Below are 25276 nucleotides of genomic sequence, written 5' to 3'. Positions count from 1 at the left end.
ATCATTGTTAGAGGTAGGACACATGCTATAACATCCCTGCCCACATTTATTTTTATAAACATTTTAAAATGTAAATATAAGAGTGTAAAATTAAGGACTATATACTGTGATGAAAATTTATTTAATGAAAGCAAAAGGGAGAGTACAGGGAGAATCAGAGCACACGGAGTGCTGGGGATTGAACTTAGAACCTCCCATATGCAAATCCTATGTCCTTACCACTGTGCCATCACCCTGATGCTCAGACTGTAAATTTATACTAAGGTGTGAATAACTAACACCAAAGCCTTGCCCGAGGGAGGTTTATGATGCTGGGGGGGTGGGGTGGCTGAGGGTGCTGGCACTCAGGATGCAAAGGCACAGTAGGATGGAAGGAGGGGGCTTTCCCGGGAAAAGCACCTAGCTTGTCACTGGGGTCTCTGCCGGTGACTCCCGGCACAACCACCTTTATGCTCGCTCACAAGGGGTGGGTACAGCTCACCTGCCAGCATCCCTATGGTAGAACCGATGGCAGCGTGCAGGCAGATGAGCGGCGAGGAGATGAACAGCGCTACCAGGAAAATGCCTCCAGTCCAGGGGTTATCGCAGCCGTACACCTGACCGATCCCCACGGGGACGGCTCGCAAAAGCTGCAGGTGTGACAGGGTCACGGGTCACTGCAGAGGTCCTCTCACCTGTGGGCTCTGTGACCCATGGCCCGCTGTGGTCTGCAGATAATAGGGAGAGTAAGATATGTTGCCAGATGGAGACCCCCCACCTTCTAGAGACTCTTCTTACATCCTATTGTTACGATTGTTCTAGGTTTTTATTGGTGGTTCAGCCCTTACTGTGACTGACTGATACTCAAACTTTATTTTCTCTCTCTTTCTCTCTCTCTCTCTCTCTCTCTCTGTGTGTGTCACAAGAACACTATGAAAACAGCGTGGGCTGGGTGGTGGTGCCCCTCATTGAGCGCACATGTTACAATGCACAAAGACCCAGGTTCGAGCTCCAGTCCCCACTTGCAGAGGGAAAGCTTAGCGAGTGGTAAAGCAGGGCTGCAGGTGTCTCTCTGTCTCCCTCTCTATCTCCCTACTCCCTCTTGATTTCTGGCTGTCTCTATCTAATAAATAAAAATGATAAAAAAAATAATAAAAAAAGAAAACACAGTATGTAAAGGTTTGGGCCACTCACTGGGGGTTCAAGATGAAAATTTATTTAATGAATGGTTTCCAAGGTGGTATCCCCTGTGGATAAGGGGAGCTACTGTGTGGAGGTAATGAGAACCACTGGAACCATGGGCGGGAAGGACTCTCTGCTGCTTTAACTGTTCTTTTTTTTTTTTTAAACAGTTTTCTCCTCCTTCTTCTTCCTTACCTTTATTTGCTTATTGAATAGAGACAGCTAGAAATAGAGAGGGAAAGGGCAGATAGATGGAGGGTGGAGACACTGGTAGACCTGCTTTACCACTAGAAAAGCTTGCCCCCTGCAAGTGGGGACCAGGGGCTTGAACCCAGGTCCTTGTGCACTGTAACATCTACACTCAACCATGTGTGCCACCGCCTGGCCCCCGTCTCTGCTGTTTTTTTTAAATTTTTTATTTATAAAAAGGAAACCCTGGAGAGTAGGGCAGTAGCACAGCGGGCTAAGCGCACATGGCGCAAAGCGCAAGGACCAGCCTAAGGATCCTGGTTCGAGCCCCCGGCTCCCCACCTGCAGGGGAGTTGACTCACTTCACAGTCAGTGAAGCAGGTCTGCAGGTGTCTGTCTTTCTTTCCCCCCTCTGTCTTCCCCGCCTCTCTCCATTTCTCTCTGTCCTATCCAACAACAACAACATCAATAACAACAATAATAACTACAATAATGAAACAACAAGGGCAACAAAAGGGAAAATAAACAAAATCTTTAAAAAAAAAGAAACATTGATAAAAACCATAGGATAAGAGGGGTACAACTCCACATGATTCCCACCACCAGAACTCCGTATCCCATTCCCTTCCCTGATAGCTTTCCTATTCTTTTATACCTCTGGGAGCATGGACCCACGGTCATTATGGGGTGCAGAAGGTGGGAGGTCTGGCTTCTGTAATTGCTTCTATGCTGAACATGGTTATTGAGAACACTTAGTGGCTAGGATGTCGTGTGTCCTTTAATTAGAAACACTGGTGTAAGGCACTCAAACTGCCAGTGGGGTCATTGAAATAGCTTCCTGCACAGTGTGCTGCTTTGCCGTGTGGGCAACCCAGGTTCAAGCCTAGCCTCCACAGCATTGAAGGAAGCTTTGGTTCTGTGGCTCTCTCTCGCTCTCTCTTCCTCTACCTCTTTCTCTCTCCCCCCTCCCTGTCCCTTTCCCCACTTCTCTTTCTGCCTCTCTGTTTCTCTGTCTCTATTAAAAAGAAAAACTCCCAGTAAAAGGAAAACCTTTTCAGATGAATGTTCTTCATAAGACAAGAAGTAGATATTGAACAGAGATGTGGTTTATGAGTTCTCTCACAAAGTTCTCTAACTTGGTGAGACTTGTGGTAGTTATTGGGCAGAGCATAGTAGTATGATGATGGTAAATTATGTTAAAATACTCAAAGAATTTAAAAAGGAGAGCAAACCTCTCTAGGGTGTGGAAGATGCCTCATGACAGAGTTCAGGACTCACAGACCTCAAGTCCCAGGTTTGACCTCAAGCACCATGTGTGACAGGGCTGAATGATACTCTGGTCTCTCTCATAACCTTTTGTTGTTGTTGTTAAGAAGATGGTTAGAACCCTAAAACTTAGATGGACAAGCAGGTCTTTATATGGCCTCCAATGTAGCACCATGGACAAGACACTGGACTCCCAGGTGTGCAGTTCCAAGTGCTATCCCAGTGTTGCATGTCCAGGACTAGAGCAGTTTTGATTTTGAAAGATGCTGTCTGTGTAGATGCCATCAAAGGGAGGCTGAAGGACTTGAACTGCCAGTATGATAGTTTTTATTCCCTTCTGGACCTTGTGGCTTCTCTCTCTCACACCACAGCCTCACCAGCGCTCCCTGCAGAGTGCATATGCTACTGCATGTGAGGACCTGGGTTCAAGCCTCTGGTCCATACCTGCTGGGGGGAAGCTGCATGAGTGGTGGGCTAGGGCTGCAGATGTCTCCTCTTCCTCCTCATCCTCCTTCTTTTCCTCTCTCTCTCTCTCTCTCTCTCTCTTGCTCTCTCTCCCTCTCTCTCTCTCCCTCTCCCTATTTCTATCTTGATAAGAAAAAAATGGCCACCAGGAGTGGTGGAATTATCATGCAGGCACTGAGACCTAGTAATAACTCTGGTGTCAATAATAATAATAATAATAATAATAATAATAATAATAATAATAGATATCACACCTCCGCCAGCATGGGGATAACTTGGCTATTTCTTTTCTTCCATGACAGTGCCTTTGTTCACAAGTGTAGGCTTCTTTTTTAAACATACATATTTATTTATTAGCACTATTGGAGGGGGGAGAGAGAGAGGCCAGAGTCCTTCTCAGTTCTGACTGATGGTGGTGCTTGGAGTTGGACCAGGGCCCTCAGAGATTCAGGCAGGAGAGTCGTTTCCAGAGCCCCCCCCCGACCCCTGCCCCAAGTGGAGGCTTCTGTCTCTATGCTGGGTTGCCACCCAGGCACTGTTATTTCTGAGGAGGCTTCCTTCAGGCAAGTTCAAGTAGCTTTGTGGTCAGATGATGAATTATCAATGACATCTCAGAGTGAACACAGATGCAAGGTTTCTCAGTAACCCCCCAAAATGAGGGGACCTCCAGAAATTAGAGGCTAAAGAGAGGATATGCCTGCTGGGACTGGACGGTGAGGGCACATGCTCCCCATAGCTGGCTTCAGTGAGGCTTCTTGTGAATTATCTTGGCACACTTCCAGAGGCCAGAATTATATACAGAACACTCGTTCAAAAAATAAAAGCAGACAGCTCTGTTCTGTACACTTACTAATGAAGGAATGTCTGTGCCTTAGAGGAGTTTAGTGAACTTCTAGGACTCAGAGCACAGGGAAAGGGAGCCCCCGGAGGTTGGCACAGTGACAGAATTGTGGTGCAGACCTTCAACTGTCCAGGGAGAGTGACAAAAACCACACCATGTAAACAGGAACAGAGCTTCAGAGAGAGAGAGAGGCTGGAGCAGTGTTCAGCTCTGTCTTGTGGTACTGTCAGGAACTGAACTTGGGACTTCAGCCTTGTGTAGGCAGGTCCAGTGTCTCTGGTCTTTCAAAAAACATCTTGAAGAAGGATAAAAGGGGCCCAGAAAGGGTTTGTAGGTAAAGGCCTTCCAGTGGGGGTGGGGGTGAGGGTCTTGGGGCTGATGCCTGACGGTACCATGGGCAGCACCAAAGTGACTCCACAGATGGTGAAGTGGTTCTTTGCTGTCTCTCTTCTTCTCAGAAATATAGACTAGAAATTGGGCCTGGGGGAGGGGTACTTAGGAGCCCTGATGTGCTCCTGGGCCCAGGATTCACTTCTCAGAAATTCATGTACATTATCTATCACTCTATTCATTATTTATTATTATTATTTTTAAAAGCACTTATCAGCTCTGAATTATGGTTGTGATGGGGGTTGAATCTGGGACTTCGGAGATTCAGGCATGAGAGTCTCTTTGCAGAACCATAATGCTATCTACCCTACCCTTCATCATCAACATCATCATCATCATCATCATCATCATCATTGTTATTATATTATTATTATTATTTGCCACCACGGTTATCAGTGAGGCTCCTTGTCTACACCATAAATCCATCCCTTCCTATGGCCACCTTTCTTTATTTCTCTCTCTTTCTTTTTTAAAATTATGACAGACAGATAGGAATAGGGCAAAAGGTGAAGAGAAGGGGTGTGTCTGTCTCTGTGTTGTGACAGGGTGGGACCTGGCACAGCCCTTTTAGTTCAGAGAAAAAAAGGGACCCAGTGGTGGCGCACCTGGTTGAGTGTACATTTTATAATGCACAGGGACCTGGGTTTGAGCCCCTGATCCCCACCTGCAAGTGGAAAGCTTTGTGAGTGGTGAAATAGTATTGCAGGTATCTTTCCTTCTCTATCTCCCTCTTTCATCTTAATTTCTGGCTGTCTCTATCCAATAATAAATAAAGATAAAATAATTTTTAACCAAAAAATTAAGTGAGTAACATTTTTAAGAGAGAGAGAGAGAGAGAGATTGGGTGGTACTTAACAAGGACTGTACCCAGAGTGCTTCATGCTGTGTAGGGGCTGGTAGTGGTTACTTGAGATGCTTCTGCTGTGAACAAAGAGAGAACCTACATCCATGTCAATGCCCTCTTGCATCTTGATACCTACCAGGGGCACCTGCACCTCTGACCAGGTAATGTTGGGCACAGAGGACGCGGGCCGCAGCAGCACACTGGGGAAGAAGAGGTTGTAGTGGCCGGTGGCTGCCAGGTACAGGGTCACTGCAATGTTGAAGGGCAGCGTGAAGACTGGGAGATCCCATTTGCTGAAGATGGTGCCCAGGGCACTGGAGAGGACGGGGCTGGGGGTGGAAACACAGGAGGCACTGAGCAAGATGCCCTGGGGCCTGAGGAGGTAGCTCGCTGAACAGGGTTTGTACCTGGAACCATATGGGGCTGAAAAGGGGCCTGGCCAGCAGGGTCAGGAGGAAAATAGGGCAGGGGGAGCCCCAGGCAGCTCCCCACATCCCCAGACCCAGGACTCTGGCTGCTGGTGGCCGCTTCAGTGATCTCAATGCAGAGCTCCCACCTTCTGCACCCCATAATGATCCTGGGTCCATGCTCCCAAAGGGATAAAGAATGGGGAAGCTTCCAATGGAAGGGAGGGGACACAGAACTCTGGTAGTGGGAACTGTGTGGAATTGTGCCGCCATTACCTTATAGTCTTGTTAATCATGATTAAAAAACACTAATACAATTATTTAAAAAAATGGCAAGGTCAAGCAAGTATAGTCAGGCAGAAGGTCTATAGAGAGACAGTCCTGAAGTTGGGGAGAGGGGTGGGTAACCCTGGAACCTCACTTACCAAGACATGGACATGACGCTGACAGGGAGCAGAAGCCACCAGTAATAGTCACCTTTGTCTGAGAACACGGCCATCAGCAGCCCCACCAGCACTCCGTTGTAGCCATGAAGCCCAGCCATGATGGCTGACCTGGGGGTGGGGGTGGGGGAGAAATGAAGTGAGAATCCCTCATGCCAACTGTGAGGTGGGAGACCTGCCTCATGACTTTTCTGCTGAGCCAGACTTGGTTTTGAACTGGAGGATCTGACTTCACTTTTATTTTATTTTATTTTGCCTCCAGGGTTATCTCTGGGGCTCAGTACTGGCACTGCAAATCCACTGTTCCTGGTGGTCATTGTTTCCATTTTATTGGCTAGGACAGAGAGAAATTGAGAGGGATATATATATATGGAGAGAGAGAGAGACAGAGACAGAGAGACATCTACAACCCTGCTTCACTGCTTGTGATGCATTCTCCCTGCAGATGGGGAGCCAGGGCTTGACCCCAGATCCTTCTGTGGGCCCTTGTGCTTAGTACTATGTGCACTTAACTGGGCATACCACCGGTTGCCTCCCTTAATTTATATTTTCACACCACTCCCATCTGTGAACCCATCCCCACCCCCCACAGACAACCTCTCTCCCATAGTGTTGAAAATAGGTTGACGTTTTGTTATTATTTTCTGACTTCACCTTCAAAGTGGTGATTGCTCTGGGAGCAAGGGGAGGTGTCACCAGGCACATCAGTCAGCCTCACTATGAGTGACTGTACCAACCTGGCTGTGACTCCCTCCTTGACTGTGGGCAACTGTACCAGCCTGGCTGTGACTCTCCCTGACTGTGGGTGGCTGTGCCAGCCTGGCTCTGGGGGCCTGGCAAGGAGCTCACCTGTCCTGGCTGAGGACCAGGGCTGTGAGCGTGGACACCATGGTGCCCAGGCAGCCTGAGATGGCCCACCAGGGGTTCTGGAGGAAGAGGCCCAGCACGATGAGGATGCCGCTCAGGGGGTTGTTGACAAACATCACCTGAGAGGTGCCCCGGAGCACCCAGTCCAGGAACTGGAACACAGGGGACTTGTCTGAAACAGAACCAGGGCAGGAAGTGGGTCAGAGCCCAGCACGAGGGCTCCAGGAGAGGCCCTGGGGGTGGGCTAAGGGCTGAGAACTGTGGGGTGAAGAGCTGAAGGCTGTGGGCTGAGGGGCTGATGGTTTAGGGGCTGAGAGCTGAGCGCTGAGGGCTCAGGACTAAGGGCTGAGAGCTGAGGGCTGAGGGCTGAGGGCTGAGGGTTGAGGGCTGAGGGCTGAGGGGCTAAGGGCTGAGGGCTAAGGGCTGAGGGGCTAAGGGGATGATGGGTTCTCTATATCCTAAATGGGTAGAGTGAACAGGCCACTAGTCATCACCTGTCACATGAGAGTTGAACCATGAACCAGAGGGACATTGACTGTCTTGTGCACCGTTGTCTCCTTTGAAAGCTAATTGACATCTTCAGAGAGAGAGAGAGAGAAAGCTAATTGACATTTTCAGAGAGAGAGAGAGAGAGAAAGAGAGAGAGAGAGAGAGAGAGAGAGAGAGAGAGAGAGAGAGAGAGAAGACACCAGAGCTTTGTACAATGCTGGCTCAGGTGGTGCTGGGGGCTGAGCCTGGACTTCTGGGCCTTTTGCAGAACTGGGGTGCTCTCTCCTCCCCCTAGGGGCTTCTCAAGCAGTGGGGTAACTTGAGAATTCTCTGCCCCCACCAGTGGTGTGGATTTTCAAGAGGACAGAGCATGAAGAGAAGTCTCTTGAGGCACTGAAAGCTCCAAAAACAAGGGCTGAACTTGGAGAGATTGCCAAGGGGAACCAACCGGAATAACTAACCAGTGGTCCTTGGCGCCAAGTCCAGGCTGCAGCGTTCTGGTTTGCCGGCTCTAAAGCCAGAGCTGGCACATCTGATGGCCATACCAGGAGAAGCTGCAACTCTTGCTCACAGGCAGAAGCTCACACGTGTGCAGGATGGCACTCACACCCCAAGAGAGCGGGTGCTGACAGACAGACTCCTATGGTCTCTGACAGCCAAGGAGTCTACTCTGTGGAGCGAGGCCCCACACTTCCTGGGGAGTGCTGGAGCTGGTTTTTGCAGGGGCGAGACCCCGGGGCCCTCACCTTTGAGAATCTCCGCGCACTCCTTCATCTCTCCCGAGACGTAGCCTAGTGCTTTGCTGAGCCTCTTGGCGCTGGCAGCCAGGGAGCTCTGGATCCAGGAGGACTTGGGCACGTTGCTTTCCACCTTTATCTCTGAGCTCTCCTCCATGCTGTCCAGGTCCTGGCAGGGGACAAGGGGTGGGCAGCTCCTGCTCTGCCTGTCTCACACCAAGGAGGGACCTTTGCTTCCCTCGGCCCAAGCTAAGAGTTTTTTTTTTTTTTTTTTTTTAGATTTTACTTATTTATTCATGAGAAATATAGGAAAGGAGAGAGAGAAAGAACCAGACACTACTCTGATCACTCTGGTTGGTACATGTGCTGCTGCTGGGAATTGAACTCAGGACCTCATTCTTGAGAGTCCAGTGCTTTATCCACTGCGACATCTCCCAGACCATGCTAAGAGTCTTTTTAAAAGAACTATCCCAAAGACTTCAGTAGTCATGTTCTCTCTCTCTCTCTCTCTGCCTCTCTATTTTATCTTATTTTATTTATTTTGAATAGAGACAGAGATACTGAGAGGGGAGAGGGTGATAGAAAGGGAGAGAAAAGATAACCATAGTCCTGCTTTACACTGATTATGAAGCTGGGGCCCAGAGGCTTGAACCTGGGGCCTTGAGCACTGTGATGTATGCACTCAACCAGGTGCCCCACCGCCTGGCCCCTAAGCTAAGATTTTCATATGATGTTTGGGAAAATTACTATTGAGTCTGTCCCTGTCTGAATGTTTTTAAAAAATATTCATTTATTCCCTTTTGTTGCCCTTGTTGTTTTATTGTAGTAGTTTTTTTTTAAAAAATTGTTGTAGTTATTATTGTTGTTGTTGTTGGATAGGACAGAGAGAAATGGAGAGAGGAGGGGAAGACAGAGAGGGGGAGAGAAAGATAGATACCTGCAGACCTGCTTCACCGCCTGTGAATCAACTCTCCTACAGGTGGGGAGCTGGGGCTTGAACCAGGATCCTTACACTGGTCCTTGCTGACTTCCCTGCTTTTTTTTTTTTTTTTTGACAAACTCTTTTCAGAGGAAATTATTTCCCCTTAGCATGTCTCCAAAATTAACAACCCATAAAATTAAATACGTGAAGATGCTGTTCTTTGAAAATTGGTACCAGCTACTTTCCTTAATTTTTATTTTATTTATTTTTTATTGGATAGAGACTGAGAGGGGAGGGAAGATAGAGAGGGAGAGAGACAGAGAGACACCTGTAGCCCTGCTTCACCACTTGTGAGCTTTCCTCCCTGCAGGTGGGGACCAGGGGCTTGAACCCAGGTCCTTGTGCACTGTGATGTGAGCACTCAACCAGGTGTACCACCACCTGGCCCCAAAGCTACTTTCCTAAATGCTCAAATGCTGAATTTAGAGGAAGACAGATATGTAATTAAAATAAATGGGATATGATTTTTTAAAAAGTTCTAGAAATAGTCATTTATGTCTATCTTAGGCAATTACATTTTTGAAAACATAAATCCAGCCCCCTGACTGGCTTTCTGTTCAGGGATTGTGGGGGTGTGGGGGTGAGTGTACCCCATCACTCACCAGCAGCTCCACCGTGGGCTTCCGGTACTGGTAGGGATACGGGTCTTTGGCTTGTCTCTCTGGCTGCTCACCTTTTCCAAACACTAAAGAAGGAAAAAGCACCATCAATGCCAGAACACCTCACTCAGGTTGTCTCCATACTTTTATCACAAAGCTGGAGTACTCAGGGTTCCTTGCAAGACTAGTATCTTCCCAGTCACCCAAAAAAGTGCAGACACAGTGAGTTCTGCAGCTGGAAGAGTCACCCATCCCTTGCCCCCACTTCTGCTCTAACAAATCCAATAGAAACTTCTCAGGGGAAAAGAAAACTGCAGGTCCTCACAGAAGCTGGACATTTTATAGGAACCGAGGGAGCTCAGAGGTTCTGCTAACTTCTATTTTATTTAATTATTTATTTATTTTTCCAGAGCCCTCCTCAACTCTGGCTTATGATGGTGTGTGTGTGGGGGGGATGGGGTTTGATGGTGTATGTGTGTGTGTGAGGGGTGGGGTTTGAACCTGGGACTTTGTAGCCTCAGGCAGGAGAGTCTGTTTGCAGAACCATTATACTAGCTCCTCCACTTCCTCAGCCCATTTTTATTAAGAAGTTCTGATTAAGTTCAACTCCTATATATGTTCAGATGAGGAGATAGTACCTTGCCCGTGATCACTCAATCTGGGTTTGTTTTTATTCACTGGTCCTAAGCATACATGTTACCATGTGCAAAGACCTAGGTTTAAGCCCCTGGCTCTCCACCTGCAGTGGGAAAGTTTCACAAGTGGTGAAATAGGTCTGCAGATGTCTCTCTTCTCTTTCCTCTTTCTTTCTTTCTTTCTTTCTTTCTTTCTTTCTTTCTTTCTTTCTTCTCTCTCTCTCTCTCTCTCTCTCTCTCTCTCTCTTTCTTTCTTTCTTTCTTTCTTTCTTTCTTTCTTTCTTTCTTTCTTTCTTTCTTTCTTTCTTTCTCTTTTCTACCAGAGCACTGCTCAGCTCTTGTTTACAGTGTTATTGGGAATTGAACCTGGGATTTTGTAGCCTCAGGCATGACTCTGCATAACCATTATGCTGATTACCCTGCGCTGTCTCCCCCTCTCTATTTTCCTCTCCCCTCTCAATTTTTCTCTGTCCTGTCCAACTAAAAAAAAAGTAGCTTGTGTTCAGTCCTATAGTTATACAGGGCCTTACAAAGTAGCTGTAAATATGGTTTTCGTTATGACTAGATAACTTCTTTCTGAAGCTGACATAAATCAGTTTTTTTTTTAGATAGGTTGAATTCAGTGGGCCAAGCAGTGGTGCACTTTGGTTAAGCACACACATTACAGTGCACAAGGACCGGGGTTCAAGCCCCTGGTCCCCACCTGCAGAGGGAAAGCTTCACAAGTGGTGTGGTGAGTGGGAGTCTCTCTCTCTCCCCTTCTCCCTCTTTATCTCCCTCCCATATCAATTTCTATCTGTCTCTATCTATCTATCTAATTAATTAATTAATTTAAAAAAGGCTTTGGAGTACTAAGCATGAAAGTTAAAAAAAAAAAGTTGAATTCAGTCTTTGTGATTTGGCTCCCCCTTCTGGGAGCATGTGAGAATGGCAGGTGGGACTCAAGTATTTGCAGATGGTATTAAGTCCCCCACTTTGCTTTTAGGGATTTTCAGGGCAGGGTCAGGACGGTGACACACCTGGTTGAGCACTCACATTACAGTGCGCAAGGACCCAGTGTCAAGCTCCTGGTCCCTACCTGCAGGGGGAAAGCTTTGCAAGTGATGAAGCTGTGCTGCTGGTGTCTCTCTCTTTCCCTCTCTACCTCTTCTCTCAATTTCTCTGCTTCTATCCAGTAATAAAATAACAATAATAAAAATAATTTTCAGGGCATCTAATTCATCAAAAGTGCACCTGGGACATGTTTTCTTTGCTGAGGGTGGGTGATGCAGTAGTGAAGTTGGAAGCTGTTCTGTGAGGGGGGATGTGGGTGCTCTGAGAGGAGGCAGGGAAGGGGTTCCGTGAGGCTTTGTCCTCAGAGAGGGGACTTGAGACATGCAGGAATCCAACTGTCTCTGCTGCAGCAGGCCTAAGGGCTCTGAAATGGGAAGGCAAAGCCGGAGAAACAGCTCACTCGAACGGTGCGCTGCCCTGCCATCTGCATGACCCAGGTTTGAGCTGTGGTCTTCGTCACTCCCTCTTCCCCTCTGTTCTCTCTCTGTCCCTCTTTTAAAACTTTATTTATTTAACTTGATAGGGCAGAGAGAAATTGAGAGGGAAGGGGGATAGAGAGGGAAAGAGAGAGACAGAGAGACAGAGAGACACCTGCAGCCTTGCTTCACCACTCTTGAAGTTTCCTCCTGCAGGTGGGGGTCAGGGGCTTGAACCTGGGGGTCCTTGTGTAGAGTGATATGTGCACTTAACCAGGTGGGCCACTGCCTGTCCTCTTTTCCTCTTATAATCGTATTAATTTTTATTATTGGATAGACACAGAAATTGAGAGGTGATGGGGAGATAGAGGGAAAGAGAGAGAAATCTTCAGACATGCTTCACCACTTGTGAAGCTTCCCCCCTGCAGGTGGAGACCAGGAACTTGAGCTCGGGTCCTTGTGCACTGTAATGTGAGTGCTCAACCAGGTGCACCACCGTCCTGCCCCTTACTATTGCTCTCTATAAAAAAGACTACCACCACCAAAACAAACACACAAAAAGAGGGAAGACAGGATTGAAAGGGCATCGGGACCTCACCCCGTGGGGGAGGAAGAGAACAGGAGGGGGGTGGGGCACCCTGACACCTGTAATGGGGAGATTACAACTGTGCACAAGTCAAAACTGCCTTGTAAATCAATATCCCCCAAATAAAGAGATTAAACAGACAAAAATGGGGCCAGGCAGTGGCGCACCTGGTTAAGCGTCCACATTATAGTGCACAAGGACCCGGGTTCAAGCCCCTGGTCCCCACCTGAAGGGGGAAGTCTTCACAAGTAGTGAAACAGGTGTGCAGGTGTTTCTCTGTCTCTCTTCTTCTCTATCTCCCAAAAGAGGGAGATAGAGAGGGAAAGAGAAAGAAACTCCTGCACACCCGCTTTGCCGCTTGTAAAGCTTCTGCCCTGCAGGTGGGGAGCTGGGGGCTCGAACCCAGATCCTTGAGCAGGGTGTGCCCCCTCCTGCGCCTCACTGGGTTAAAGACATTCATTGTAGAAAAAGGAGGAGTCTGCTCCTTGTGGTTTCCCCCCCACCATCCTGGAAAGTGGGTCCCACCCTCACCCCCACTTAGAGGAGTCAGTCAGGGCTCAGGGCAGAGGGGAGGAGGCTGCACCTTTGCTCCTGCGCCGGATGGACGACTCAATGTGAAACACACTCCTGGGCTTGGGGAGCACGGCCTCTGAGCCCTCATCAGATTTGGGGCTCCCTGCTGCTGGCTGTGCCCGGCCACCTAGGCAGAGGGGAGAGAACAGGGTCAGCATGATGGTCTCACCTGGGACAAGGCAGAAGGGAGCAGAGAGGGTCATGCAGAGGGCAGGAAGGAACCCACTGGTCAGAGGGGCAGGAGGAGAAGTGGCAAAAGCCTTAGTACACAATACTCAGCTTCAGGACCAGCGATATCATGCCCAGGTGAGCACACACATCACCACACACGAGGACACAGTGGAAGCCCCTGGACCCCACTTGCAGGGGGGAAGCTTCATGAGTAGTGCAGCAGGGTCTCTCCTCCACTCTGCCTCTCTCACTCACTCTAATTCCCTCCCTTAAGTCACAGCTTTGGCAAGGAGAGAAGAGGAGGTGGGGGGGGGGAGATGGGGGGGAGTATAGCTTCTCTATACTATTGAACTTTCGAATTACCTGATGCTTTAGGGAAATGCCTGAACCTTACCTCAGACCAGTTTGGAAAAAGAAAGAAAGGAGTGAAGCAGGGCTGCAGGTATCTCTCTGTTTCTCTCCCTCTCTACTTCCCCTTCCTTTCAATTTCTGGCTGTCTCTATTCAATAAATAAAGATAACAAAAATTTAAAAAAAAGTAAAAATAAAGCATAGATATTCTTTTCAAGCCCAGTCATAAAAACTGAGCTTAGGGAGTCGGGCGGTAGCACAGCGGGTTAAGCGCAGGTGGCGCTAAGCACAAGGACCAGTGTAAGGATCCCGGTTCAAGCCCCCGGCTCCCCACCTGCAGGGGAATTGCTTCACAGGCGGTGAAGCAGGTCTGCAGGTGTCTATCTTTCTCTCCCCTTCTTTGTCTTCCCCTCCTCTCTCCATTTCTCTCTGTCCTATCCAACAACAACGAGATCAACAACAACTACAACAATAAAACAACAAGGGCAACAAAAGGGAATAAATAAACACACACACACACACACACACACAAAACTGAGCTTAGAGGCCAGGTAGTGGTGCACCTACTTGAGTGCACATGTTACAATATGCAAGGATCCAAGTTCGAGTCCTCAGTCCCCACCTGAAGTGGGGAAGCTTTGCGAGTGGTGAAACAAGGCCACAGGTGTCTCTCTTTCTTTCTGCCTGTCTGTCCCTTCTCTCTCTCAGTTTCTATTTATCTCTATCCAATAAATAAATAAATAAATAAATAAATAAATAGTAAAATAATAAAAATTAAAGAAAACAAGAAGAAAGTATATTTTCTTTCTCTCTTTCCCTTCCTTCCTTTCTTTCTTTCTTTCTTTCTTTCTTTCTTTCTTTCTTTCTTTCTTTCTTTCTTTCTTCCTTTCTTTCATTACAACTAGTGTTATCACTGGGACTCAGTGCCTGCACAACAATTCCACTGCTCATGGCATCCATTTTCCCTTCTTCCTTTATTTCCCCCCCCCCATTTTTTTGATATGACATAGAGGGGAGGGAAATAGAGAGGGAGAAAGAGAGATACCTGCTTCACTAAGTGCAAGGACACATGCAAGGATCTGGGTTCGGTCCCCCAGGTCCCCACCTGCGGGAGAGAAGCTTTATAAGCAGTGAAGCAGGTCTGCAGGTGTTTCCTTCTCTTTCCCTCTCTATCTCCTTCTCTCTCAATTTCTCTCTGTCCTAGCCAATAAAATGGCAAAAAAAAAAAAAAAAAAAGAAAAAAGAAAAAAATAAACCAGCCACCAGGAGCAGTGGGTTTGTGGTGCTGGAACCAGTGATAACCCTGGAGGTGCAGCCTGGGGTCACAGCCCTGGTCAAGGTTCTTGCTGTTCCAAGAGTGGCCCCTGGACCAGCATCTGCAGCATCAGATGGGGCCTTTTAGAGATGCAGATTCTCAGGCCTTCCCTAGACTGAAGGAAGCAGAATAGGCATTTTCGTGGGACTCCCAGGTGAGGACTGTGCATAGGAAAGTTAGGCAAGCACCAACATGTGCAGAAGTCGGAGCCCTGAAGCTGTGACCAGCTGCAAGGAATCTTGGTGCTTACTCATGGTCTTAAATTTGCAGCCCTGCTTTGCTGCTCATTAAGCTTCTGGGGAGCGGGGACTCAAACCCAGATTCTTGAGCTGGTACTTGTGTTTAGTACTATGTGTGCTTAACCAGGTACGCCACAGCCCAGGCCCCAGGAAAGTACTATTAACTCTGTTGGGGCTCCAGTATTGAGGATGCATGGTGTTATGGACACATATATTTCTTCTTTTTTTTTAAATGTGAATCCAGGGAATGGAGCAGGAGTCTTACACCTGAGCAATCTTCTGGGCCTAAATTTTTCATTATTTTTTTAAACAGGTTTTCAATTTATTTCATTGGATAGGACAGAGAAAAATTGAGAGAGGAAGGGGAGATAAAGAGAGACAGACACCTGTTGAACTGCTTCACTTCTCTTGAAGCTTTCCTGCTGCAGGTAGGGAGTAGGGGCTCGAACCTGGATCCTTGTGCAGGTCCTTGCACTTTTTATGATGTGTGCTTAACTGGGTGTGCCCTAGGTATGTATTTCTGCATAGAAAAAAAAAACAGGAAAATATGCCCAGACTTCCCTGACAACCCAATACCTCCCTGAGATGGGTAATGGAGGCTCAGATGACGTCTGAAGCCTGAGCCACTTGCTCGCAGCTCCCAGCCTCTCCATCTATGTCTTCTATGCTCAGAGCCCTGCTGGTGGGTTGACTTCAGGCACCCAGAGGGGCCTTGTGAGAGGCACTGGTCCTTGGGCCACCCCAGACCTGCTGAATTGGAATCTGCTGGACCAGCCCCTTAGCGAACTTGCCTGCACATTGGAATCTGAAGATTGGTCCTTTTCCTGGACAGATGACCTCACTAATGTGTCCTGGAACCTCAGCTCCCAAGTACCCTACCCCACTAGAAAAAGACAGAAACAGGCTGGCGGTATGGATCCACCTGCCAATGTCCATGTCCAGTGGAGAAGCAATCACAGAAGCCAGACCTTCTACCTTGTGCACCCCATAAAGAATTTTGCTCCATACTCCCAGAGGAATAAAGAATAGGAAAGCGGGGCTGGGTGATGTCACACCTGGCTGAGTGGACATGTTAAATGCACAAGGGCCTGGGTTCGAGCCCCTGCTCCACACCTGCAGGGGGAAAACTTTGCAAGTGGTGAAGCTGGACTGCAGGTGTCTCTGTCTCTCTTCCTATCTCCCCCTTCTCTCTCAACATCTGGATGCCTCTATCCAATAAATAAATAAAGATAATTAAAAAATGACTCTGTGTTATCCCAGGCCCAGAATCCCCTGAACACCAAGGACCCTAAACTTCAGGAACCCACTGTTAAAAAAAGAATAAGGAAGCTTCCAGTGGAGGGGATGGGACATAGAACTCTGGTGGTGGGGACTGTGTAGAATTTTTCCTCTGTTATTTTACAGTCTTGTTAATCGTTATTAAATCACTAATAAAAAAAAAAAGAAAACATTGGTCTGGACCAAACTCCCCACAGAGAAGCAAATCAGTCCCTGAAGATGGGAGGGTGATCAGAGTTGGGGGACAGGGCAGGAAAGTCCACTCTGGGAAAGGTAAAACACCCTCTAGAGGGGCCTAGGAAGCACCTCCTCTTCCACTCTCCCAGAGACCACCACACTCACAGAGCTGTCCCCTCCATCCCGACTTCAGAAACATCTGAGTGTCCACTGCTATGACACTCAGCAGACAGGCTTCTTGCAGGGTAGTTAGGGCCAAGATGGTGCCACCTAGGTTCTGGAGAAGCGCCCAGTTACCAGTGCATTTTGGTCAGGTTATAAGGTTACCCCTGTGCCCCAAGTCTCTATTCCCTGCCCACTGAGTGTTAACTTGCCCAGCCACCCCTGGGTCAAGTGACATCATGACCTTCATGGCACTGACTCACAGCTGTCAAGATCACAGTCTACCTGACTGTCTAGCAGTCACCTTGCCCTTGTCTCTATGCAACAAACATGGATGCTGTTAGGCTGCAGTCTAGAGGGTCGTGGAAGGCCTGTTGTCCACCTTCTTCTTCTTTTTCCCTCCTTTATTGAGAGGGAATTAATGGTAAGATACAGTAGTCTGTACATGTGTAATATTTTTCAGTTTTTTGCATATCAATTCAACCCCCTCTAGGTCCTCCTCCACCATCATGTTCCAGGACCTGAACACTTCCCCCATGCCAGAGTCCTTTACTTAGATGCAATACACCAACTCCAGTCCAAATTCTGCTTTGTGTTTTCCCTTCTAATCTTATTTTTCAACTTCTGTCTATGAATGGAAATCATCCCATATTCATCCTCTTTCTGGCTGATCTCAATTAACATGATTCCTTCAAGCTTCATCTAAGATGAGGTGAGGAAGGTGAATTCACCATTTTTCATAGCTGAGTAGTATTCCATTATATGTATATGCCACACCTTACTCAGCGTAGCTCACTTTTTATGCCTGTCCTGTTATGTCCAGTCCTCCAACCTGCTTGGAGACCAGGCACGTGAGGTGAGACTCACAGTACCTGGAGTTGAAGTGCTGGTGGGAGGTGGGTTGCATATGACCAGGGGGTGCTGAGCTGTGGAGATACCCAAAGAGGGCAGAATTCACCTCAGACCCCCCAAGATGCATTGGTTAAGAATTGGGAGTGACAGGTGGGAATCAATGTCACAAGGAATATTGGAGATAAAATGGTACATTTTCTGAGGTGGGAGAAAGAAAACAAGACTTAAAGCTGAGGTGATGGTGTGATGGTACAGATCCCCAGGACTTTGACAACGGATCAAGGCATTTTCAGGAATGTCCTGAACATATGAACCCAGTGGTCTGAGAATGAAGTGCTCCTGTGGCAGAAGGGAAAGAGGAAAACAACATAGACACCGGAAGCTGGTTCCACACATTTGACCACCTCATCTCAGCAACAAACAGATACAGGCCTTGTTGGCATCACCCTGCAGACCGACCTACGAGGACAGATGTTCTGGTAGTGTTCTGCAGTCCCCTATTCTGGAGGGGAGGTAAGGCACATCTGTCAGCACCTCCTCAGGCATCCTCTCTGCACATGGCATGTGACTCTGCTCAAGGCAGCTGGCTCCTTATCTCAGTGAGACCCTGGCCTTTCACCTTCATGCTCACTGGTCCTTGTTCTGTCCACTGTCAATTATGAACTTTTAAAAAAAAATGCTTATTTATTTATTCCCTTTTGTTGCCCTTGTTTTTTTTATTGTTGTAGTTATTATTGTTGTTGTTATTGATGCCATTGTTTTTGGATAGGATAGAGAGAAATGGAGAGAGGAGGGGAAGACCGAGAGGGGGAGAGAAAGAAAGACACCTGCAGACCTGCTTCACCGCTTGTGAAGTAACTCCCCTGCAGGTGGGGAGCCGGGGGCTCAAGCCAGGATCCTTCCATCGTTCCTTGAGCTTTGTGTCACCTGCGCTTAACCTGCTGAGCTACTGCCCAACTCCCCAATTATGAACTTTTACCCATCACTGCACAGGTTCTTGGGGTTCTTGACAGCTTGGGTGATACCAGTTGACTTTGGCAACTTCTGCCCATTGCATGAGTCTGGGTTACTGCTGGTCCTCAGAGATATTCACTGAGCCAGTTAATAAGTGATCCTTATATAAAAAATTTAGAGGCTTGGATAGTAATCATTAGATAATTCAGGGCCCAAGCAATCTAAAATCAATCAGTTTCATTGTAAATGTTCAATGCCTGAAGAACATCTATGGGGGCCTGGCGATGGCATATCTGGTTAAGTGTACACATTGCACTGGGCAAGGACCCAGGTTCAAGCCCCTGGTCCTTACCTGCAGGGGGAAAGCTTCACAAGTGGTGACATAGAGGCCTAGGTATCTCTCTGTCACTCTCCCTCTCTATCCCCCCTTCCCTTCTCAATTTCTCTTTATCTCCATTCAATAATAAACAGAAAGAAAGAATATCTAAACATGGGAGTTGTAGGTTGACACAGGCAGTATCTGAATTGTGCAGGACAAGTGACAGGACAGGAACCAACTGGCTGGCCATTTTCAGTGTTACTTGGATACAAGAGGGCTGCTAGGTGCTGATGGAATGGGTGGGCACCAACCAGAGACCCAGAAAACTTACATTGTAACTAGGAGCACTCAGGTGATAACAGAGAAAAAGAAAACAAGGCATCCACTCATCACTGAAGATGGAGACTTGTTTGGCTGCTAAAATACTGCATACGTCGCCATGGAGATAGCATAATGGTTATGTAAAAAGAGTTTTATATTTGAGGCATCCAAGACCCAGATTCAAATTTCAAGCACCACCACTAGCCAGAGCTGAGAACTGCTTAATAATAATAATAATAATAATAATAATAATAGAATAAAAGAAAAGAAAAGATATTACACAAGTTTGCTCTGTATGGCCATGAAACCACAGCTGCTAGGAAGTGGGGCTGAGCGTTCCATACTCTAAGAGCAATTCCGTCAATAACAACTCACTTTTTTTGGGGGGGGGTTTCAACTTCTTTCCCTTCACTGACATCAGGGTATCAACCGTGTGCACGTGGATGCTGTGAGCAGAGGGTGTGCTGGTGGTCAGAGGGCCTGAACCACATCAGTCCTCAGCTCAGGACTTCCAGGGATATGGGGTTGCCTGTGGCAGTGGGTTGAGGAGGGAGCTCTGTCCTGGGTGAGTTGTGGGTGAGTTTTAGCAAGGAGTTGATCCTCTTGTGGGAGGTGCTGCTCTCTCTTTCCACAAGCCTGACCCAGTGTTCCCAAGCACAGAGCTGCTCAGGACCGTTTCAGCTGCACCTGGAGGATTGTACCATCCTAAGCTTTGGCAGGGTCTAGCCACACACGCCTCCCCTGGGCACAGAGAAGGAAGACACAGTCATGAGTCACACTGACTTGCTTGCTCAGGGGCATCTTTTTTTAAATTTTCCTTTCCTGAAGGGCCCCATCTGAGAAAGTTAGACCTCAGATGACATCCTCCATGTGGAAATGCCAGCTCATAAGGATAGAAAAGAATGTGCAGAAGAACCCACCTGTCAAACATAATTCTGCAGCATCTGCACTTGAAGGAATAAAACAGACCCAAACCTGGGGGGCAGGCGGTGGCATGCCTGATTGAGCACACACATTACAATGAACCAGGGCCCAAGTTTGAGCCTCCTGTCCCCATCTGCAGGGCAAAACTTCACGAGTGGTGAAGCAAGGCTGCAGGTGTCTCTCTGTCTCTCTCTCCCTCATTATCTACCCGTCTCTTCTCAATATCTTTCTGTCTTTATCTAGTAACAAATATGTAAGTATTAAAAAGTAAACAAGTCCTTCAGATTCAGGGGAAAAATCACTAGTATAGCCACAGGCCCTTTGGAATATAACTAAAATAGGCCTACTACCTACCTACAAAATGGAGGACCCCTCAACTCTTCATCTGCACTATTCCAGCCTTTAGGTCCATGATTGTTGAACAATTTGTTAGGCTTTGTATGTTAACTCTCTTTTCAGCCACCAGGTTCCAGATTCTAGCATGATGCTGACCAGATTTCCCTGGACAGACAGCCCCACCAATATGTCCTGGAGCTCTGCTTCCCCAGAGCCCCACCCTACTAGGGAAAGAGAGAGGCAGACTGGGAGTATGGATTGACTAGACAACACCCATGTTCAGCTGGGAAGCAATTACAGAAGCCAGACCTTCCACCTTCTGCATCCCACAATGACCTTGGGTTCATACTCCCAGAGGGATAAAGAATAGGAAAGCTAGCTATCAGGGGAGATGGGATATGGAGAGCTGGTGGTGGGAATTCTGTGGAGTTGTATCCCTCTCATCCTATGGTTTTGTTAATTTCTCCTTTTTATAAATAAATAAAAAAGATAAAAAATAAAAGGTAAAAAAGTCCAAACCACATAGGACATTGTTTGAGAGATGAGACACTATTTATCTTAGCTTACTGAAAAACAAGCCTTTCCTCATATAACTTCACTGTCACATGGTTGTTTCAAGCTGTCTTTCTTAGGTTTTGAACAAGCTGAACTGTCTCCTGGAGATGTGCTGCTGCTGTTCATGGATCATTAACAATATCCAGGCTGAGGGCTTCTGGGATTTCCCTTCCTGATCCACTTGCCATCCCTCCTCCAGCTCCCTGGGCCTCTTAATCTTCTCTTTGTTCAGAAACATGTCCATATACCATGAGATCATTGCTAACTACTGCCGGGATCCAAGGCCTCAGCTAAGTCTCTCATATAGAAAGTTACAAAACATCCTGAAAGCAGCCGGTAAAAACATTTATAGGTAGAGTGGACATTCTGACCATTGGAACTGAGATTACCATCTAGCTGTTTGCAAAGTTGCTCACCCACCTCCCTCCCCCACTACCTTAGCAGAACTTCCTCCTTGTTTGTGCTTATATTGTGGCTGCAAAATAAAATTTTCAGAGCTTGATCACACCTCCTGTCTTGCTCTCGTTCTTCGTGTCTCTTGTCCTTTCCATTCTCTGGCCCCCTACCCTAGGTTTCTGTCGATAACCCTGCAGGCTGGGGGCACCTGGCACCTGAGGTGGGACCTTTTTGGGTCTGGGGTCCGAGAGAATGTTGCTTCCCAGTGGTCGACCATGGAGCATAGGATCGCCACTTCAGAGAAGGAGTGAGTGAAGGTTCGCATAGGATCGCCGCTCTAGCCCAGAGTGAGTGAAGATCTGCATGGTGATCGCCGCAGATTTGCCCGTCTGTGAGATTGATCCGTTTTGAGGCAAGAAAGAGCAACGCAATTATGGGACAAGCATTGAGTAAACATGATTTGTTGCTTAAGGACCTCAAAGAGTCCCTCAAGACACGAGGAGTAAGGGTTAAGAACAAGGATCTCAAGAAGTTTTTTTTTTTTTTTAATTTTGTGAGTGATGTTTATCCGTGGTTCCCCTTAGAGGGGACTATTGATGAAAAAAGATGGCCCAGAGTAGGAAACTGTTTAAGAGATTTTTATGAGACCTTTGGTCCAGAAAAGATTCCAGTCCAGGCTTTTTCTTATTGGAATTTAGTAAATGATATACTCAAAGTCCATAAACATTGTCCTGATGTACAGAGTCATGAGAGAGGGAGAAAAAGTCTTACAGTGACACTCCCGGCCACCTTCTGTTTGTGAATCCATCTCTGTTCTCATGCCTGATTCAGGAGACCCCACCCCTGAGGCCGCTGCGATCGAAACGGTGAGTCTCCTCCTGTTAAGATTTACCCCTCTTGGACAACCTTCAGACCCCCCACCAAAGACGGGCCTGATGATAGTCTTTATCCCTTGATGAAGAGATGGCCAAATATCATAATCCTGACTGGCCACCCCTACGCTCTTCTTTGTCCAGACTGCCTCCCTACGCCACTGCCCCTTCGTTTTGTGCTCTGGTCCTTGACTTGGCCAATATTACTGACTATACCACCAAGGCTAAAACTCAACTAGCACAAAAAACAGCTTCCCTTAGAAAATTAGTAGAACAAAAAGGAGAGCATTTACAATTAGTTAAAGAACTGTGGGCTCCTGATTTGGCATTATCTTAAAACTAGCCAGCCAAAAAAGATCCAGCTTTTTTCCTCTACTCTCAGAAAGTGTTAAACCAATTCTGAGTGAGATCTTATCAGGCTAGCAAGCTATTCTTTAAAGAAAAAAATCAATCAAACAAGACATTCTCTCTAACTTAAAAGCTATTAATCAGAGAACCAGCAGACACTTTTGATAGAAATTTAATGATTTTTTTCTTTAAAACTGTAAAATGTACCTTAGCCCAGAAAAATAATTTCAAAGATTTTTCTCCGCGAGTGGTGGTAAACTAAGCCCGCCTGTTCCATCCGTGCAGCCAATCAGGGCACAGAGATACTGCTCCACAGATTGGCAAAGACTGCAGTCAATCATTCCCTAGACACAAATGCCCCTCCTTGGGGGGTAGAGTTAGGAATCCAAAAACTAAAGCGGTTTTTCAAAGGGAAAATTTTTCTTTTCACCAAGAATGTCTGTTTTAAGTCTGTGTGCTAATCTTTTTTTTCATTAATGTGTGTTAACCTCTAAGTAGCTAAAGTTTGTATTAAGTTTTAAATAAGATTTAGTTAAGCTAAATGTGGTTTTAAAGATCCAGACTCATAGAGTTGGCACACCTTTACCGGACTAAAATATAAGACAGTTTCGTCCTTCTGATAGCTAATATCAACATCAATTCATTAGTTAGAAATTTTATGAGATCTCTAGGCATGGTAAAATGCCCATGTGGTCTCTCTCACTCTTGTGAGAATTCTAAATCTTACCAGCATCCCAATACCAACTGCCACTGTTTGTAACAAATTCCACGTTTGGATTGGCTTTCTAATAACCCAGTCTGGCTAGAGCAGTGGCCTTGCCAGGAAAAAAGGGTTAAATGTGGTATTCCTGGCCTGATAAAAAATTTTCATTTGGCAGATGTGATTCAACAAAATTATTTAGTGCCAAATGGTCATCTAAAAGAAATGTTAACAGTAAAAATTTATTTTGAACATTTCAGCTTTGAGGTTTATCTTAGCTTTTTAAGTTACCTATCCAAATCAAAGTGAAAGATCAATTAAGTTGTGTACCCACCCTTGTTCATAGCTGCCCTAAGGGTGTGATAGCTTTGTGATAAGCAAAGATCCTAACAAAGTTTAACATTTTACTTAAAATTGTTTAAGTGACTCAAAAAAAAAAAAAGGTTTTAAAATACTTTCTCAACTAAACAGGCAAAACTGGCTTGCATTAGTAAAAGATAACACAATGGTTATGTTAATTATTTACATGCCAGAGGCTTTTGCTCTAATAAATGAGGTTTAATTTAAATACGATACGTAGAAAAAATTTTTTTTCAAATAAAACTTATCAAATAAATATGGGGCAGCCTAATGTCAAGCTGTATAGATGTTTTAGCTAACCTTTTTACATTTTATTCAAGAAGTATGCCCCTGGTTTCTCTGAGAAAGAACTCTAGATATTAAAACATAAGAGAGACTAGGTAAAAAGTTAAGAGAGTTTTATGTCTGATATAGACAAAAATGTTCTGGTTAAAACTTAAAACTTGGTAAGAGATTATTTTTATCTTACTCATGAGTTAGTTACTTGTGCTTTTACAATGACTTACTCCTTCTGATAAAGTTGTTACTGAGATAACTCCCCTATTTAGAAAAACTACAAAAAAATTATTATTAAATAATTGGCTTTTGAAAGTACAGATTCTACATGTCAAACTTTAATTAGTTCTTTTGGAGAGTAAAAAATTATCTGGCTTGTTTTAAGACACTGTCAGAGGTTTATTCTTGATAAATTAAGGTAATACATGGTGCTTCTGGTCTGATAGATTTGTTTTGGCAAATCCTGATTTAACGAAATTAGTATTTTGAACATTTAAGCTATGAGGTTTTATTTTAGCCTTTTAAGTTGCCACGTTAGAGTTAGAGGAGCAAAATCTATTAAGAGTTTTATATCTATGCTTACTCATGATAGCTTTGTGATGAGTAAAGATCTTAGTAAACTAAGTTATAATAGTGTGCTTAAACTGTCTAATCAGTTTAAAATAATGCTAAAAAATGGTAAACATTTTATCATGTCAACACATTAGGTATTGACTTTCTATAACATACTGGTATATTTTAATAAAGAGCCTTCTAAAATCATATAAAAAATTCAAGTCAATTCTAACCATTAGATCATCAATTAACTTGGTACAAGTTCTCTCCCTAAGTAAATAATTATAGGTACATCTGCACATGAAGAACTGACTGCTCATATGGTAAGATTTAAAACTAAACATTTTCTTTTTTATCTATGGGTGTGTGATGACTCCTAAAGTCACTCATATCCTAAAATTTTTCTCATTTCTTTACAAGCCTATTAAAATTTTAATGCTTGACCTGCCATAGTGAGAGCACTTTACTGGCTCCTGCATTGTTTAATTAAGATCCTGCTATTCAGACTTTGAAGATTAATCTCCATTGATAAAAGCCAATGCTCTCTGGTAGATTGATGTAATTCACCTGCCCATGTTAATAAACAAAAACATTTTTTTTTCTCAGTTGGTATTTTTTCCAAATTTATGTGGGCTACAGCTCAAACAAGAAAAAGCTCAAAAACCTTAGGAGCCATAAGCTCTGTTTTGCTTCAATAGACATCCAATCCATGTATTTTTGTTTCCTTTAGAACATTAAAAGCTCAATAAATAAATAAAAAAGAAGGGAAATGCACCCCCAGTATTCAGTTGGCTAAAGTGTCAATGAAGTAACTATACTAAGCCTTTTTAATATTTACAAAAATTCGAATTGTCGATTTATTATATCTCATTG

The 25276-nt window shown here is 45.7% G+C and overlaps 1 protein-coding gene across 2 annotated transcripts in view; it reads right to left on the bottom strand.

The window, feature by feature from the left end:
- Nucleotides 1-25276, bottom strand: part of SLC14A2 (solute carrier family 14 member 2) — a 184950-nt gene that overhangs the window by 6265 nt on the left and 153409 nt on the right. Inside the window, exons 1-8 of one of the 2 annotated variants that reach the window (XM_060173811.1) lie at nt 16639-16682; nt 12954-13070; nt 9684-9766; nt 8109-8268; nt 6856-7045; nt 5989-6117; nt 5293-5485; nt 482-629 (exon numbers count right to left, since the gene is read on the bottom strand). In XM_060173811.1, coding sequence (XP_060029794.1) covers nt 482-629; nt 5293-5485; nt 5989-6117; nt 6856-7045; nt 8109-8268; nt 9684-9766; nt 12954-13070; nt 16639-16672 — 1054 coding nt within the window. In that variant the 5' untranslated portion in view covers nt 16673-16682. Of the gene's footprint in view, nt 1-481; nt 630-5292; nt 5486-5988; nt 6118-6855; nt 7046-8108; nt 8269-9683; nt 9767-12953; nt 13071-16638; nt 16683-25276 lie in introns of those variants that run through there. The other variant, XM_060173810.1, reaches the window with a different exon arrangement.

This window comes from Erinaceus europaeus, chromosome 15 (genome assembly GCF_950295315.1).
Source record: "Erinaceus europaeus chromosome 15, mEriEur2.1, whole genome shotgun sequence".
NCBI classification, from domain to species: Eukaryota; Metazoa; Chordata; class Mammalia; order Eulipotyphla; family Erinaceidae; genus Erinaceus; species Erinaceus europaeus.
This window is presented reverse-complemented; position numbering and strand designations above follow the sequence as displayed.